The 12,739-nt window shown below is 40.5% G+C and overlaps 1 protein-coding gene across 9 annotated transcripts in view; it reads right to left on the bottom strand.

The window, feature by feature from the left end:
* Positions 1-12,739, bottom strand: part of CAMTA1 (calmodulin binding transcription activator 1) — a 2,053,806-nt gene that overhangs the window by 57,518 nt on the left and 1,983,549 nt on the right. For all 9 annotated transcript variants that reach the window (XM_077250396.1, XM_077250399.1, XM_077250395.1 and 6 more), the window contains 8 exons: positions 12,154-12,350; positions 11,131-11,209; positions 10,566-10,881; positions 8,877-9,376; positions 5,957-6,144; positions 4,650-4,896; positions 4,321-4,392; positions 1,205-1,225 (listed from right to left, as the gene is read on the bottom strand). In XM_077250396.1, the coding sequence (XP_077106511.1) occupies positions 1,205-1,225; positions 4,321-4,392; positions 4,650-4,896; positions 5,957-6,144; positions 8,877-9,376; positions 10,566-10,881; positions 11,131-11,209; positions 12,154-12,350 (1,620 nt within the window). The remainder of the gene's footprint in view (positions 1-1,204; positions 1,226-4,320; positions 4,393-4,649; positions 4,897-5,956; positions 6,145-8,876; positions 9,377-10,565; positions 10,882-11,130; positions 11,210-12,153; positions 12,351-12,739) is intronic.

Below are 12,739 nucleotides of genomic sequence, written 5' to 3'. Positions count from 1 at the left end.
AGTATTTTCGGCTTGTGGAAGCTTTTCTCAAGCCTCTGTCGCTCCAGTTCTATTCTCCACCCGGCATTGCATCCTCCTTTTGCTTGGCATGCAGCTCCTCTGCTGTGTGACTTCAAGTAATCTATCTATCAGTAATCTAAGCTAATATAATCTAAGCTATCAGTCAAGTAGGAGGAGGCAGCGTAGGATGGGAAATAGAGCTGGAGTGACAGAAGCTTCAGATTTACAAATAGTTATTTAGCCTCATTTGCATATGAAATCATATGCTGATTTCTCTATAATGGAGGAACGGACTGGCCATGCAAAGATATTGCTGGATTTGTCTCTGAAAGAGCTACATGTGCATGCAGATAGTTTGGGGGGTATTAATGCCCATCATGAGCAGTATTGCCCATTTTCAATATTTTTTTATTTATTTTTCTGATTTTTGGCTTAGAGGAAAAAGTGTTTTGAATGAGATTAGGGGCGATTATGTAAATACTTTGTGGCCATTCTATCTGCATCTTATAAATATGGATTCACAGTCACAGTTGTAGGGAGGCAGAGATGAAGATATGGTAGTTTGCAAATGAAGGATCTGATCATTGTGGGGCACCTCACAGTTTCTCCTGAAGTTTGTTACTTGTATAGGTAAAACCCAGTCCTAACAGAACCCACATGCTCCTCCAACCCATAAAAGGGGACAACTGTTATAAATTTTATAAAATGCACCCATTAGTATACCTTCATTAAAACCATCATGAAGCTATTCTTTGGTGGTAATCTCTATCCTGTAAGGGGAACCGCCTAGCAAATATTAATTTTCCTTGTATTAACATTGCTGAAAATAATAAAACACTTTAGGATTCATTTAAAAAGCAACATACTATTAAATATTATTAAGAAAAATATCTTGTAATGGGATTATATAATGGTGGAAGGTAAAATATCCAATACTGAGCATTAACTTGCCCAAGCTCCCATAGGATCAGAGGGTGAAGTAAAACAAAAAATGAGGAGTGAGTAAGATAATTTTAGAAACAAGTTAATATAGATAACTAAGATCATTAAGTACAGAGAAAAGTACATTTATATGTCCAATTTCTGTACAGTAGGATACGGTGGTGCAAGAGATTGGAAAATTGGGCTGTACAGACTCGCACATAAATGGTAAAGGCATATTTTGCTCACCATGTTACATGTAACAATAAAGTGATCTTATTACCTTCAAGGCTATCCATGTAAGCTTTGGAAACATAAAAATAGGAATGTTAGTAGGAAAAAGGAAATTCAATGTAAAAATGGGAATAGTTTGGTAAATCTTTAATTATTTGAGTATATATTAAGCAAAGAGCAACAGAGGGGACAATGTTACTGGGTGACAATACATGACTGTTCTCACTTTAATACCGGACTCTGACAATACTTTAATTATCTGGAGATAATTAAAACTGGTGGTTTAATGTTCTCAGCCAATGATAGCGACTTCTCATTAGAGTGAATCATCCTGCTGATCTTCGGCCTTTGATAGCGGGGAGGCAGCTCATTGGCTTTGATGTGTAATAACACAGCTCTTCAGCCAGTCTCGTTTTCTGCTTGGCTGATGTTTATTGCGCTCGTAAAACTTTAATGTCCATTCCCATTTAGCAATTTTTTATTGAATTTGCAACAAAGTAAAATAGGCGTTCAACACATTGTGAGTGAATTAATTTCATATCAAGCCCCAGAAAATCTCCACTGTGTGCACGGAACATTCACTTTCACTTACTTCTTGGGACAACTTCAAGAGTCACAATTGTTTTAACTTTTATTTCATAAATCAATAAACACTCCACATTGTAACACATCTTATCAGAGAAATCTGATTTTTTTTTTCCTCCTCCTCGGTTGATCTTTAACTCTCAAATTCATGTCTATAATCGGTAAATTCCGTGAATACAGAGATAGAAGATGACAGTTGGTGCTCATAGTGGTTTATGGAGGGGAGAAGCGGATTTCTCTGATAAGATATATTACAAAGTTTCTTATTTTCATGTGTATTATTAAGTTATGAAGAAGAAAAAATATAACAAAGGTTACTCTGTCTTACGTTAAGGGGTCTTCTATGACATGTCATAAATGGAGATATCTTGAAATAAATGAACGAAAAACCAGCAGAATGAACCTGGTGATGACAGTGGATTTTTTCCTTGAACCTATGGCTTAATTCACACATCAGTATTTTTTATCAATATTTCGACAGTTTTGCCATTTTCAAGAGCAAAATCTGGGCAGCATACTGCACAAATAGCTTGCGTGACCCCATCGGACCCCATCATTAGGCAGTGAAGTCTTTGCGACGCTGATTGCATCTGTCATCCCGTGTAGTGGCTTTTCCTAAAAATTCTCCTCCTGCTTCATCAAAGATTGAATTCCTTTCTTTATACTGCGGCTTGTTTAGATTGAGAACATACCGCTCACGATCTCACAGCATGAGCACAGGAGAAAAAAAAAGAATTCCATGATATAAAAGTCCAATGAAAGGTTCTAAAATTGCCGCCTGGGCTGTTGATGCCACCGGTGTGAGCTGAGAGTGATCATTGATGAATGCTTCTTTTCCGTCTTTCATTTTAGACCTTTGGGTTGGGATCTGACCTTCATCTAATTTTGTAGCACTTGACTATTCAGTAACAAGAAGACGTCAGAGCTTTCAGAAGTGAACGTGTTGATGAAGCAGATTTGAAAAACTTTGCACGAAGCACAAGAGACCACCCTGACCGCCATCGTTCTCGACAAATACTGCGGCAAACGGGAACGCGTCCCAATTAGCATCATGAATCAGTATGAAGAGCCTTTGTGTTATTTTCAGTCTCTCTCATTCACAGCCAACACTCGAGTAGCATCAACATCTAGCGCTGCCACATTTAGAAATTCATTTTCCATGCAAACAAATCGTCTGCCTCGTTTCCTGAACCTATTTTAAGATGGTCGGATTGACATACAAATATACTAAGTGGTCATGTAATAATGAGGGGTTTTGAGACATTTAAATCCATATTCCATGTACAAAAGGACTATTATTCTTAGAAAATAATATATATACACATAGATAAATAATGGAACAATAGATCTGTCAACAGCAGCTTGCTGATGGTTTCATATATCTAAATGTCTATGGGTCAGTGAAAAAAATCAGACTGCACTCAGGTGACGTTCGAGTGCAGACTGATTTTCATGGACTGACAGAATGGAGAAACTTTTTTTTTTCTAGCCACGTTCAAGAAAAACTGATGCCGCTTTGATCAAACTCTGAACGAAGCCTGATCAGAATAATTGGACTGTTTTACTTGGAAGTGGAGAACATAGTTACCGTATGTGATCCCACTCTAAAAGAAACACACAAGAGTTTTGGAACTTTTTCATACATGTACAGCTCTCCAGATCTCTGCTTGCTGTCAGTAAGGGAGAACATCCTTGAACATAAAAGCTGAAAATTCATCCTGATTTAATACATTTCACAGCTGAAATTTTGCTTTGTTCTGAACAATCTAAACAACCTGGGCCGATGCATTGTAACAATCGACAATCCCAGCAGGAGACAGTTTTATGCTACTGGTGGATTTACTTTCCAAAATAATATTCTATACTGGATACACTTGTAGCAAACCCTCAGCTGTGCGAATTATTATGGCAGAATAGGTTGTATCTGTAAAAACTAATAGCTCTGTTCATGGACAGCAGCAGGCATATTGAGAATGGCAGTGAATTGAAATACAAAGTAAATGATAACTTTGTAAAACTTTTCATTATGCCGGCAGTCTCTGGGTTACAAACTAATTAAGGACTATATATAAGTTTGTTCATAACCCAAACTTGTATGTAGGTTTCAGCAAAGCCAGGGAATAAAAAAAACCAAATACTCCCTCTGGCTGTCCCGCTGCCCGTTTCCAGCCGTCGACTTCCAACTGCGTTCCTTCCCCCGGGTGTCATTACGCAGCATAAGGTCTTATGTTGTGCAGTAACATCCGGGAGATGGACATGGTGTGAGATTGGACCGTAATGCATGGACTGGCTGCGACTCTCCCCATCATGGTGTGACAGCCCCCCGGGAGACTCAGGCCAGTCCGTGCATTGCGGTCTGATCTAGGACATCTGAATGAGCCCTTAGTCGGATGCTTGTAAGGGGACTGCCATTAAAGTGATTTTTATTGCATAACCTCATAGTAGCCGCCATCTGAGCATTTCTCTAGACAATTCCTGCTTTTGCCCCTTGCACTGTTCCCAGATATTTCTTACACAGAAAAGCAATAACAGCAAAATGTCTGATCTCCAGCTTCTTCTTGCTTTTTCCACGCGTATTACCTGTTTGTACTTTCTATAGCAGCGTTGTATGACGGCCGCAGCCACATCCTGTTGTTCCCTTAATGGGCGACCCTAGGAAGACAGTAATGACAAGAGTAACTGGCTGCATCATTGTCAGAGACTTAGGGTGCATTGAAATTATCCAATTATTGGGAGCAAATTTCCTAGGAACGCCATATTCGTGCAGTGTAAACAGGTTGCCGATCTAGCAAAACATGCATTCATTGGGTGAAGTGACTTTTAAGCTTTGTACTCGGCAGCACATCGTTTTTTGTAAACAAGACGTGCTGCCGAGAAAGTATATATGTATGAAGACAAGCGGGACCCACCTTGTACTTCCTGAACACGGTCTGGACGAGTTTGGCCGCCTCGTAGAGTTCTCTTTGTTCATGGTCGGACAGGGTCAGCTGAGCAAATTCATTTTCCACCTTCTCGTTGGTGGAAGCACTGAGAAATTCTGACCAATCAGCAGCAGAGGGCAGACTGGGCTTTTCAAAGGTTGTTTCACTCATGGGGGAACACGCAGGACTTAGGCTGGTGTTGGAGGAAGGAGTCAGAGGTTCACTGTACAGCGACCTGCACGAGACAGGGACCTCGTCATACACCACAATAACACGGACACGTATTACATATCATAACCTGGGCATCTGCTCCTCTATATACAGGGGCTTCTCACAAAATTAGAACATCATCAAAAAGTGAATTTATTTCAGTTCTTCAGTACAAAAAGTGAAACTCATATATTATATAGAGTCATTACAAACAGAGTGATCTATTTCAAGTGTTTATTTCTGTTAATGTTGATGATTATGGCTTACACCCAATGAAAACCCAAAAGTCATTATCTCAGTAAATTAGAATAATTAACAAAAAAAAATCTAAAGGCTTTCCTTAACGTTTAAAACAGTCCCTTAGTCTGTTTCAGTAGCTCCACAATCATGGGGAAGACTCCTGACTAGACAGATGTCCAGAAGGCAGTCATTACCATACTCCACAAGGAGGGTAAGCCACAAAAGGTCATTGCTAAAGAAGCTGGCTGTTCACAGCCAGTGGAGGGCTGAAAATTTTGGGGGCAGTTCAGCTGGCATTAATTTGCTTATTTTGTGCTGCTGAAACTACTCATAATTCTTACTTATACTTTAGTTAATATTTATTTCTGTGTTTTTACGGTACTTACTTTTGGACCCCTGTGGTACCCTGCACATGCGTTGATACTCTGTTTCTATTTTAATGTATCTATTAGTTTGTTAATAAAATTTGTACAATTAAGTCCAATATATTCTTTTGACTTCCCGTTTTGGTTCTAATCAGCCTGCTTGGGTGTTTTTTGTGATTAAGATTAAATTATCTCTATTTTTTTCCTAATCTACCAAATTCTCATTAGCAAAACTAGGAGACAAATAGAAGAAAATGGAAGACTGCAAGGATTGCATGTAAATAATCTGTTTGCAATCTGTTGCCATTGGTTTACCTAGGAGCTGGTTGGAGATTTTTAATTATGATGTATTGAAAAGTTGCTTTATTTTTCATTTTAGATTTATTGAGAAAAATTGTCTGCAAGTGTGAACATGTCATTTATCCACCAATCTACCGGCAATTCGTATAAATGCCATGCGGTGTTCCTGCATTGACGTACCGTATCTGTGCAGCGCTAGGTAAGTGATCAACATCAGCAAGATAACTGGCCAGCCAGCTCATGGTGGTGCTAAATGCTGCGGTGTCTGCCCTCTCTGCCAGTGGGGATTCCATGGGTACGAAGTTCTCCCGCTTGATCCGGTCAGGTGTAGCCTCAATGATCTGTTCTGCCAAATTCATCATATTCACCTGAAATAAAGACAAGAGGAAATCTTCAGATCCGAGTCTTCATTATCTGCAGGTACGGAAAAGCATTATACAGGACATGCGTGACTTATTGTTCTGTCTCACTGCGGTAGTGATGAGGATATAGCAAATATAATGATATCCTATACAAATCTCAATGATGAGCCTGATTCAATATTACATTTACACCTTTTTTTCTCTTGTGTTTTGGTCTATTTTTCATTTGATACCTTTTTCTACTTTAAACGTGTGGCCTTTTTTTCATCTATTTTTCCTCTATTTTATGTGTACGTCAGTTTTTATTTTTTTATTTTCATCATCGTTGGTAGGGTTTTGTCAGTTTCCAGGTGTTTTTGGCCAATCAATCAATTGTAACTTTTTTTAAAGTCTCAAATATTGGCGCAAATGGACTTTAGGCAATTTGGTGTATATTTTTGCGGAACATGCAACCTTTTGGGGATAAACGTTGCAGAGAAAATGAAGGAGTGTTTTTTCTTTTATTTTGCACAAAGTTCATGAACCACTTTGAAGAATTTGGAGCAAAAAAATGTCAATGGATGCCTCCAGACAAAAAGGGAAAAGTTACTTTAAACCCTCCCCGTAAATGACAAATCCCTCCTAGAGCAGATGCTGTATATTCTCCCATCTGACAAAATTGGGTCGATTGTGAAAATCACAGTGATCACACTCTTGGATGAAGAGGAGATGGTGACAAAAAATTCTTCATCTTCTCCGTCAGTCTGTGGAAATTGGACAGTACTGAAATGTCATCCGAGTGCAGTTCAATGGTTTCCACGGACTGATTGGTTTGCATGGACGAATCCAAATATCGGATCCAACTTGGTTATGCAGAGACTTTTTTTAGCCAATCGTAGGAAAAAATCTGACTTGCACGGCCCCATAGATTAACATTGATCTGATGTTTTGTTGGATCGCACTTGGACCGAAACTTCAGCCATGTGCACAAGCCCTTAAGCCATGCTTAGGCTGCTTAGGTCGCAGACCGATTTTATCTCCAACCGATACTCAGCACCGCAGCGGAACACAAACGACCAGTGCTTGAGACGTACAATGTTTTTGTAGAAGTTTTATATAGTAAATATTTTTTGAGTGCTCCTTCTAAAATATCCCACTTACAACAAGGGTGATGCTAAAGAAATCGCTATTTCTGCTTAGGTTCACAGTAGGATAACCTACATCTTTAATATGGTGAAGACTTCCATTAGTAGGAAACACGTAGGATGGTTTTAGTACAACTTCTATAATAAATGCGGAGCTGTTCATAATTGCCCATTAGCTCCTGGCACCAAAGATCTGCCCGGAAGGGGCTGTGGCAGCCTTAATGCCCTCACCATCACAACGCAAACTTTCCTATTTGATGTATTTAGCAAGAAAAATGAAACATCGATGAGGCTGAGCAGCTGAACGTCCACTTGACATGAGCAGCGACGATTTATTTACTGTGAAGTTCCGAAGTGGCGCTATGGAAGACGCCGGCATTGGGAGGGCATTCATCACCGAGGCATAGACGTTGTCTCAGGAGGAGATAATGAACTCCAGTGATCAATCTGCAACTACTTCGATGAAGCCGCTGCCAGCTTTAACGGCATTCCCAGTGCGTGCTGATCATATGACGACAACTGTGCGCTTCACCTGCTGGAATCTACATCCAGAGCGGTGGCACAGTGTGGCTGGGCGAGACCACAAATTAATATATCCATAAGAGTCTCCATCTATCATGCAGTAAAATTAACATTGTTGGCCACTTTGGTTAACCACTGATAAACTGTTCTCAGGATTTCCTGCTGCTATTCTGAGACATCAATCTGTAGAGGAATCTGGCAGCAAGTTTTACGTTCTCCTGTAGCCCTGAAGCATCGGAGATTAACCCTTAAGACCCCGTACACATTGCACTAAAGTCAGCCAAATCCACCAAAATTGGTGGGATCAGCTTACAATCTAATATGTATGTGGGACCCCTGACTATGATAATGTCGGTGGAGAGAAGTCTCGGCCTGCTGAATAAGTTGACCATTCTTGTTTATGGAGAAGTTAGGAGCGATAGCTACCTAATGTTTATGAGGTCCTTTACATGATGTCTACTGAATTCAATAGGTTAGATAACTAATAAGTGACCCTCCATTAACTTAGAATTTACAAATAGGTTTAAATTGTTGCTTTTTTAGTAAGAATAAAGCGTGGGCTACCTATTCATTAATCTCCGATGACTAAAAAATTGGCTTCCAAAATTGGTCCGTATTCAAATTAGTATAGCTGCCTTCTGTACTTCTCTACAGATAAAAGGGGCATTTGACAGACAACCAGCATAGTGTGGTTGTCTTTTACATGTAAGCTCAATATTTGTTCATCTGCTCCACAACAAAGAGATGGTTTGTTAAAGTCTGCTAGGATACTGTGATCTAGATTTCCAAAGTCTTGTTTGTATCTAGAGCCCACGGTTCACTGTGCACTAGTCATCTGCTCTCTGAAAAAGGAACATCCATCCTTGATGGCAACATTGCTGCCCCAAGGGTTCCCCACCTTTTTCATGAACATAGGGCTGAGCAGTGAGTGGTGGCAAGTCAAGTTCATGGGTGGTGGATGCGTCACTGTAGCAGTTCCCTTGCATTCGGAGGGGACTTTTGGCATTAAATATTTAGGCTCAGAAAAAAATAGAATCTACAGGTCAGATGGGAATTCATAAGTTCTTTCATGAACATGAACCTAGCGCTTACCTGAAGGTCATCCATGTGTTGTAAGCAGTCATCATTCTGAATGTTTTCTCTGTAAGACAGTAGATCGGCATCCACCATTTCCCTCTCAGACATCATTAAGACGCTCATCTGTTCCCTTTGACGTTGTCTATGCCCCACAATATCCTTGCCAAGTCCCATAGCCTTCGATGTTCCTGTGACCTGCCCCAAGTAGAGCTCTTTCTGGTTCCATTTCAGTCCAGCAGTAGCTCTGTATCCGGAGGTATCTGGAGTGCGTTGAGGAAGCTCTCTGGTGAAGTGGCGCAATTCCTCCCCATGAGTAGATTCGGAAATTGGCTGCTTGGAGCTGGAGCTTTGCTTTCTGATAGATGACTGCTCAAGGCTTAGGGCAGTAGCAATAACTTTCTCATGCCTAACTTGGAAATATTCAGGGTTTAACTTGTGTTTTTTAGCAGCTGGATAATCTTTAGGGTTTTCAGTGCTGTAGTAATTAGAGGGTTCTGATCTTGGTCTTCTCAATTCTGCAAAACAAATAAACAAAGTTAAAAAAGCTGAGCTTCCTGCCCAGTTGTCAGTACTTGCCAATCACCTCTTCCCTCATTGAGTCAAAGAATAACTGGACTAACAATACTTCCACACCACCACTGGCTATCTCCTTAGTATTTCTGTACCATATCAACCTCTACTTTTCTCTGCCACCACTTGTCAACCATCCTAGTTCTTGCAGTGCTACTGCCACTCCCTTACTACACACTCCTAGTACTAATGCTCCACCACTACCTCCAATATTCTATGATATCAGCATTGGTTAACTCTCCTAGAATAACTGTACCCCACCAATAGGAAGATCATGGAGATGCATTGGAGGGGAGCAATTAGCCCCTTTAGTCTACAGCACTAGAGTTTTAATTGACTGCAGTCTGACATTGGTGGATCAATAGTGGCAGTATGGAAGGGGACAGAGTTTATCCCTGCTGCATGCACAAAAGAAACTTTGGAACTTTAAGAGGTTGTCTGGCTCTAGATCTATCTATCTATTATCTATGTATCTATCTATTATTTATCCATTTATTATCAATCTATCTATTTATCTATCTGTCTATCTATTATCTATCTATCTATCTATCTATCTATCTAATATCTATCTATCCATCTATCTAATATCTATCTATCTATTATCTATCTATCTGTCTAATATCTATCTATCTATCTATCTATCTAATATCTATCTATCTATTATCTATCTATCTAATATCTATCTATCTATCTATCTATCTAATATCTGTCTATCTATCTGTCTATTATCTATCTATCTATTATCGATCTATCGCTCTATCTGTGGTGTTTCCTGATGAAGGAGTCTTGAACTCTGAAACGCGTAGAATAATAAAGCCACATGTATTAATAATTCTGGAATTCTAATGATTCAGCAGCGCAGAAATTTACTACAATTATCCCAATCTGTTTTTATAGCAAAAAAACGCGAATAAAACGTGAAAAATCTGCTACGTGTGCACACAGCCTTAGACCTTCCTTGTATTACATGGCATGCAATGATAAGTTTTCCCTATAGAGGCCGCTATAAGGAAACCAAAAGTCCAAATCTAATTTTTTCCAGTGTTTACATGTGATCTTTAGGATCCTGGGAGCCCCATCTAATTTCTTGCAGAAGTTTTAATTTTTTTTCCACGTCTTTCTCCTAATTCTTACCTGCATTGGCATTAGAAATAACTGTGGCGCCCTTCTGAGTATCCTGTGAGTTGATGGCCTCGCTCTGCCACTGGTTTAGCCAGTTATCTGCACTGGCCTCAGCACCTGGGGAGCACTGTAATCGGGCATTTTGCCCTAGCTGAGAGTGTTCTTCCCTTTGCAACTGTTCTAGACATTCTGCAAGCTTCACATGGCCCCGAGATCGGGCAATGGACAAAGGAAGCCTGCCAAGAGAATCAGGGATGGAGATTGCCCGTCGGTCCCATTTATACAGCACTATTGCAGCTTCGGTGTGACCCAGTGCACAGGCCCACATCTGAGAAAGAAAAGAAGACACTATGGAATTAGGCATGCTTTCTTGGAGGTCTCCTTCACACTGCAGGTGGCAATTGTTGCATTGCAATGAATGGACATTTTTGACAACCCATAATGCAGTACAGATGCGACTCCATTGGCTTCAACTGGGAAAATTTGTTACGCAAGTGCCAGTCTAGAGGTTGGGTAAGTAAGAACAGGGCATAACAAGTATATAGATTCATATAAAGTACAGGAATTGTGCTCTTACCAAAGGAGTACACGAAAAATGATCAACATTTAAAGGATCCACCTCTAGTTCCAGATCAATGCTGTCAGCGTGCTTTGTCCTGTAGGCAAACATGAAAAATGCCATCAGCCGACAGTTACATAGATTTCCCCATCAAAGGGAACCTGTCACCGGGATTTTGTTACTCCATCAGAGAAACTAATTCCAGCAATGTGACACTTACTGGATTACTTGCTGTAGTTTTGATAATATCACTGTCTTCTTAGCAGTTCTCTGAATGCTGAGCTCTGTATAACCCCACCTACACCACTGATTGGCGGCTTTCTGTGTACACTGTGCATAGGCAGGAAGCGGCCAATCAGTGATTTCGGCAGGGCTCTACAGAGCTCATGGATATAAAGAACTAAAATGGCAGATGGTTTACTTTTCCTCCAGTGATAATCCTGACTGATAATAATAATAATAATAATAATAATAATAATAATAGTGATAATCTAGTGAAAAAAGTCATTTTATCAAAACTACAGTAAGCAGCCCAGTAAGTGACACATCCCTGGAATCCGGGTCTCTGTCTCTTTAATATGTAGCTTTCAGATAAGGTCGCAAAAGCACATAGCAGGTTCCCTTTAAAAGACTGTTTCTAATATAAACCAGGAAAACCTTAAAATATCTGGAGTCATTTTTTAAAAAGCTATCTGTGGGTTCCATGTCACCCCTTTAAATTATTTACAGTGTTTGCACATTTACAAAAAGTGGAAACATGTATTTTCATAAATAAATGTTTTGGAGAATGCAATAAGTAAGCACTTACACATTCCCCCTCTAGGTGGCAGCACCAGTGCTACAGAACATTATCTACGGATAGAAGGCGTTATATATCCATAATAATCACATTCCTGCTCATCTCAATTGTCTCCTGTACAATGGAGCTAGAATGAGGGTATACTTCTCTGCCATCTCATTCATGCATTCATCCTGGACATGGGCTATCGTTATTTGTGTATTTCAGGTCTCTTTACAGCAGGCTTGGCTCCTCTAACTTACCTCCACTTGATAAGGGTCTGGATGAGGGTGGCGTATCCCTGCGCTGCAGCGAGGTGAAGCAGCGTCATTCCTCTGAACGTTTTGGAATGAATCAGATGCTTGGATTTCGCCCAACAGGCCCGACCCATCATCTTTTCACACACAACCACCACCCGACTCTCAAAACAACTTCCTATTGAGCCAGGTCCAGCGGCACACTAGGAGGAAAACATAAAAATATGGTTGTGTACATTATATACATATGTGCAAAAGACCACAGAAATCCAGATTCATATTCTATAACCAGCATTAGAGCAGTTATGCATTATGCACAGTGCGGGGCTGGAAGGCGGGGGACCTGGGGGAGCGTCTGACACACGCAGTGCGCATGCCCAGGAATCCTAGCCCCGCACTGTGCATAATGCATAACACACTGCGGGGCTGGGATTCCCAAGGTGGGTGGCCGCAATGCCCGCACAGGCGCAGTCTGCAAGCCTGGCTGGGACATCAGACGGCCAGAGCTTAAAGCGAACCTGTCACCTGAATTTGGCGGGACCAGTTTTGGGTCATATGGGCGGGGTTTTCGGGTGTTTGATTCACCCTTTCC

Source organism: Ranitomeya variabilis, chromosome 4 (assembly GCF_051348905.1).
Source record: "Ranitomeya variabilis isolate aRanVar5 chromosome 4, aRanVar5.hap1, whole genome shotgun sequence".
Taxonomy (NCBI): Eukaryota; Metazoa; Chordata; class Amphibia; order Anura; family Dendrobatidae; genus Ranitomeya; species Ranitomeya variabilis.
Note: the sequence above shows the minus strand (reverse complement) of the source record. Positions and strands in the feature narration are given on the sequence as shown.